Below are 6,085 nucleotides of genomic sequence, written 5' to 3'. Positions count from 1 at the left end.
ATTAAAATCATTATAAAATGATTATGCTTTACAAAGAAGAAATATAGGTAGTCTATGTAGCTACTGTAAGTTATTTTTAAAGGTGAATTCACACTTGCACAGAAAACATGCATATAAATGTATTCTCAGCAATTTGCATATTTAATTATTGGTTGTAAAATACCTGTTTTTGTTAAGCTTTGCAAGGGCTTTATTCACATTATCCACTTACACAATAATGCTGAGGCTGGGTCCTGTAGGCCTACTGTTAACAGAAGCATTTACTGCATGATGAAGCCTATTAGAATGCAGTTAGAATGCCACTATAGTTATGAGGGCAAAAATATCCCTGTATGAGTATTTGTTTTTTTTATATTTATAACATCTGATATAGTTAAGTAATGTCACACAAGCAAGAGTGCCGTTTTCCGAATATTAGCGCACGAGCATGATCGTGAATGTGACGTTGATTATATACAGCTCAACAACCAAGAAATTAATACAAGTGAGTTACATTTTGGACACACTATTTTCTGTTTTTGTTTCACCAACACAAAACATGTCTCAATGCCAAACAAAGCCGGAAAAGAACTGTTGTGCGTCTCCGAGAGACATGTTTTGTACTTGCATGAATCTGTGTTTTTAAATGAATCACTCAGTAAGACCCAGAGAGAGTGAGAGAGAGAGAGAGAGAGAGAGAGAGAAATAAATTTTAAAACATTTTGTCAAGAGTGACAATTAACCTATTAATTAGCCTATATATGTACTAGCTCAAATTCTGCATGCATGTTACAGTGCATAATAAACACCAAAATGAGGTGATATTTTGTCTGGTAAAGTATTTTCAAGACTAGGCTACTCTTTATTTTCATTTTTGTGATATGGACCCAAGGGTCTGAAATAAAGAAATAATAATATTAATAATATTAATAATAATATAAGGGTGTGAATTAATTAAGTGATTAAATATTAAAACAAAACCTTTCCAAACTGTCATCTCACTCTTATGGTCATTCTGACACAATTAAAATGCTATCAAGTCATGCTTATGGGGCTTTTATTTTGAAGTGTATCACCACAGGCGGGATTTGGAAAGGCAAATAACGAGCTCTGTAATTGTAATTCTTACTAGTAAGAATTTAATTGTAGAGCTCTCTAATTTAATTCTTACTAGTAACAATGCAATTGCAGTTCTTTCTTTGCGTGAACATTTGGACGGCGTTATGCAAATCTTCCCACATAGTGACGTAGACATGTGGGGGCGTGTTAGAACAAGCCGTTTTAGGTAGGCGTGGCTGACTCTTAACTTTTATAAAGAATATCTCTTTGGATTTGAGACTTTAGTCTTTTAGCAGACGACTTCTGCGATCTTCAGAACATTATGAAAATAGCATTGTGATTGAAGGATCGAATCTGAAGCAAACGGTAAGATTTGCACATTTCTTTTTTATAATATTTTCTCAGTTACAAAGCGCCAGACAATTATTTACACTTATTTACACACACCGTATTTCTGATTCTACTATAGCCTATTTAAATATCCTAAACATTTGTTAAATATCCTAAAACATTTGATTTGTTTAAAACAATTATATACTGCTTTGGCCAGTGGAAAAGAAAGAGATCCACTCTATTCTAAAAGTATTTTTGTTTTTACATTCATTTTGATATATTTATTCGAAAACAAGACAAGGACAGTGAATGATTTTTAGCGATGTAATGTACCGTACAAATAGCATTTTTAGTCCGCATGTCATATTTTCCTAACGTCTTGTACCTTTGACGGTGTTAAACATGGTGTCACGTGGATGGGAATATGCATGGAAATAATATGCAGATGAGGTTATGCATAGTAAAACTAGGCGTTGTAAGCTCCATATATGATTTGAGGAGGAGACGCATGTACGCACAATCTTCCGCTGACTGGGATTTATAAAATAATTTTTGCGTAGGTTCTGGCGTACGCATGGTTTTATAAATCTGAAAACATTTGTTCATACGCCAAATCTAGCTTTTGTGCGTACGTACACTCTTAGGATGAAATCTACGTAGTTTTATACATGAGGCCCCTGGTCTTCATTGAGCATATTGGTCTCTCTATGGGGTTTAACCTCTGATCTGTAATATATCATTATATATAGATCAATGGGTTTAACTGTAATTCCCCTACAATAGTAAAACTGGAGAAGACAATATTATGGATAGAGAACCTGTATTTTAGTCAGAAGGAAATTAAGGATGGATTTGTTTCTTACAAACACGCTGCTTTTCATTCCACAAGACATTAATTGATGAATTAAAACTAGGCGTTGTAAGCTCCATATATGATTTGAGGAGGAGACGCATGTACGCACAATCTTCCGCTGACTGGGATTTATAAAATAATTTTTGCGTAGGTTCTGGCGTACGCATGGTTTTATAAATCTGAAAACATTTGTTCATACGCCAAATCTAGCTTTTGTGCGTACGTACACTCTTAGGATGAAATCTACGTAGTTTTATACATGAGGCCCCTGGTCTTCATTGAGCATATTGGTCTCTCTATGGGGTTTAACCTCTGATCTGTAATATATCATTATATATAGATCAATGGGTTTAACTGTAATTCCCCTACAATAGTAAAACTGGAGAAGACAATATTATGGATAGAGAACCTGTATTTTAGTCAGAAGGAAATTAAGGATGGATTTGTTTCTTACAAACACACTGCTTTTCATTCCACAAGACATTAATTGATGAATTGGAATGGTATGGATTACTTGTGGATTATTGTGATGTTTTTATCAGCTGTTTGGACTCTCATTCAGACAGCACCCATTCATTGCAGAGGATCCACTGGTGAGCAAGTGTTCCGAGGATGAAACAAACTCATCTACGTATTGGATGAGAGTGAGTACATTTTCAGCAAATTTTCATTTTTAAGTGAACTATTTCTTTAAGGTAATATAGAGTACAGGTAAAATAATTTAAACACAAATCAGTGTTATATGTTCATATATTTATTTGGTGAGTAGACATGTCATAAGCGGTATATTGTACAGTCCGCCAGTCATTACTGCTAAATACCCCCCCCCTCAGGGCAATGCAAGGATGACTTATTTAGTGTTAATGACTGTCTGACTGTACATTATTGCTTACATAAATCTTTTATTGACCACAACATCACTGCAAAAAAGGCCCTCTTGTGGCCCTTTGAAGTTATTTTTTTTTTGTCATCATTTAAACCACACTGGCATTGAAAAAGTCAACTATGTAGCATAAAAAAAAAAATTTAAATCAGAGGATTTGTCAGCCGGGCAGACAGACTTTACCTGCAAAAAGAAGTCCAACTATTGTAAAAAATATTGATAAAACAAACAGTACATATGAGGACCCAACAACCATACTATTGGGTAATTTGTAAGGTTGTCCTCCAACTTGATTGATGTAAAATCCAACTGGAAATATGAGAGCGGCCATGCAGAAGAGGACCACTACAAAAAAAAAAACACAAAGTTATTTAAACCACTTAACAGATGTGAATTATTTATGCATATCACATTTTCTTTAGGTAACATACTTCCCATGAAGGCGATCCAGCGGGCATATTTTGCAGCCTCTCGCCTCCAGTGTGAGATCACAAGCAGGCCACATGTGATAGTGAGTGAGATGATGCCTAAGATGATGAAGAACAGGGTAGTGATCCATTCTGGAGGAAGGCTTGGGGAGATACATACCCTGGTTCGACCATGGATGGTCTGACATTGCTTGACTAGACCAACAGTCAGAGCTCCTACATGCAAAACACAGGATAATGTGCCATGACTATAAACTGTAAAAACAAGTCTTCATTTAGCACCACATAACACAGGTAGGGCTAGAAGATGATAAAACAGCATAAAAGAATGATATAGGATGAGTAAATAATGACAGAATTTTTTATTTTTGAATGCCATGTTCCTTTAAAGGGATTGTTCTCCTCAAAATAAAAATTCTGCCATCATTTACTCAGCCTCCGTCCTTTCCAAACCAGTGTGACGCTCTTTTTTTTTCTGTGGAACACAACATTTGAAAAATGTTGGTAACTAAACTTTAGGTTTTCATTGACTTCCAATGTATGGACAAAAAATACAATGGAAGTCAATAGGAATGAAACTGTTTGGTTACCAACATTCTTCAAAACATCCGTTTTTGTGTGTGCAGCAGAAGAAAAAAAAATGCATACAGGAATGAAGAAAAGGTGACAAAATGCTGACAGAATTTTAAAGTTTTGGATGAACTATCCCTTTAAGTACTTTACAAAAGCGCGTAATGATGAATTCCTTCCTGGAACATGGATAAAAACATGAAGAACTAAGAGTTTTCAAAAATAAAGAGTCTCCTCCTATAATATTCAGGATTCCACACTAAATTGCGTCATTTATGTTAAGGAAGAAGCGTGCTTTAGTGCTACACAATCCTCTTGCACAAATACACCAACAAAGGATTCAAATATATCTCAAATCATGCTCTCTTTGAAAGTTTTGTGACTCAAGACATCAGAAAATCTTTCTGAAAAATCTAAGTTTTCACATACAATGAAATGTAATATATGAAAGACCTAGCCTGTAACATTTGTCAAAGTTTCAATTAAGTCATTTAATTTAACCAGACATCTCAAACAGTCACCAAGTCAGATTAACTTGACCCTGTAAAGCCTGACATATGAAATAATAGTCCAAAAAAAAAAGTAAAAAGTAAATAAAGGAGATCTAAACAATATAGCAGACTGCTTACATAAAATGCACATTAAAATGCATATCAGTTGTCACTCTAAATCTCCCAATAATTTGTCTTACTAAGAGGCCTTTTACTTGCTAAAAAAAAGTATAAACCATCAATCAGACAATTGAGGGCATGTAGTAGTGTGTTCACTGTGTTGATTTAGAGGCCTTAGAAATTTGTGTATCAAATATGATACAGTAGGCTTTAGGGTTAAGCTTTAATTGAGCTACATCAAAGATTAATGCAAATCTAATGTCAGTATCTTTCTGTAATGGAAGTCTACTGGACACCAACTCTTCGAAAAATGGGAGTAATTCATTGAAAATCGAATCCAGCTTTACCGTGGGAAACTCCATTTAAAGTCACTCCACAGGATATCCTGTTCTTTTCCTATACACATCTTTAGAGTGAAGCTGTAAAACATAGCTATGATTTTATCTCATGTACTCAATTGGATCAGAATCTACAACCAGCCTTGTCAGGCAGTATAGTGCTTTTTTTTTGTGGATAATTTTGAGAAAATAGAGTGTATAAAAAAAAAAAAAGCGTGAATATATAAATATAAAAAGAGTGTATATATTTGCTATTGCAAATGTGTGTGTGTGTGTGTATGTATATATGTATATATACACATACACACATACATACAGGTGCATCTCAATAAATTAGATTTAATACACGAGTTTCACAATTTGAGTTGAATTACTGAAATAAATGAACTTTTCCATGACATTCTAATTTATTGAGATGCACCTGTACATACATACACAAACACACACAGAATACAATACAAACAATTCTGAAAAAAATCAGAAAAGAATTCTACAAACAATTCTAAGGACATAAAATATTGATTTTAATTATATTACGGAAAAAGGAAGAGAGCTGGAGTGATACGACAGAGATAAATATAGCACAGCTACATAGGTTGCCTGGGACAGCGGTCAATTATACAGTTTAGCGAGAAACATTTTATGAAAATTTTGCAATTGACCCACCGGAATCTAGTATGTAAACAAAGACAGACAGACAGATATATAGATATCTGTTATATTGTGGAGTAACTCAAGTATTCTTCCAGTAACGTGCTGTGTTTTCAGCATTGAGAAAGCATTGTACTTTTTATTCTCTGCTACATCTCTTTGGGACAAGAAAATAAAGTAACTTGGCTGGTAAACAGCTGTTTTGTGTCACATTAGTTTAGGAGGGGACCTTCTTTAAAGGGGTCATATGATGTTACTAAAAAGAACACTATTTTGTGTATTTGGTGTAATGAAATGTGTTTGTGGTTTAAAGTAAAAAAAACATTATTTTCCACATACTGTACATTATTGTTTCTCCTCTATGCCCCGCCTTTTTGAAA

The 6,085-nt window shown here is 34.3% G+C and overlaps 1 protein-coding gene across 1 annotated transcript in view; it reads right to left on the bottom strand.

Moving 5' to 3' along the window:
* Window positions 1-2,989: 2,989 nt before the first annotated feature.
* The window catches only part of mosmob (modulator of smoothened b), a 5,050-nt gene continuing 1,954 nt past the window's right edge, over window positions 2,990-6,085 (bottom strand). The window contains exons 2-3 of the mRNA XM_016481136.1: window positions 3,539-3,751; window positions 2,990-3,452 (exon numbers count right to left, since the gene is read on the bottom strand). Coding sequence (XP_016336622.1) covers window positions 3,268-3,452; window positions 3,539-3,751 — 398 coding nt within the window. The 3' untranslated portion in view covers window positions 2,990-3,267. The remainder of the gene's footprint in view (window positions 3,453-3,538; window positions 3,752-6,085) is intronic.

This window comes from Sinocyclocheilus anshuiensis, unplaced genomic scaffold (assembly GCF_001515605.1).
Source record: "Sinocyclocheilus anshuiensis isolate Anshui unplaced genomic scaffold, SAMN03320099.WGS_v1.1 scaffold537, whole genome shotgun sequence".
Taxonomy (NCBI): Eukaryota; Metazoa; Chordata; class Actinopteri; order Cypriniformes; family Cyprinidae; genus Sinocyclocheilus; species Sinocyclocheilus anshuiensis.
This window is presented reverse-complemented; position numbering and strand designations above follow the sequence as displayed.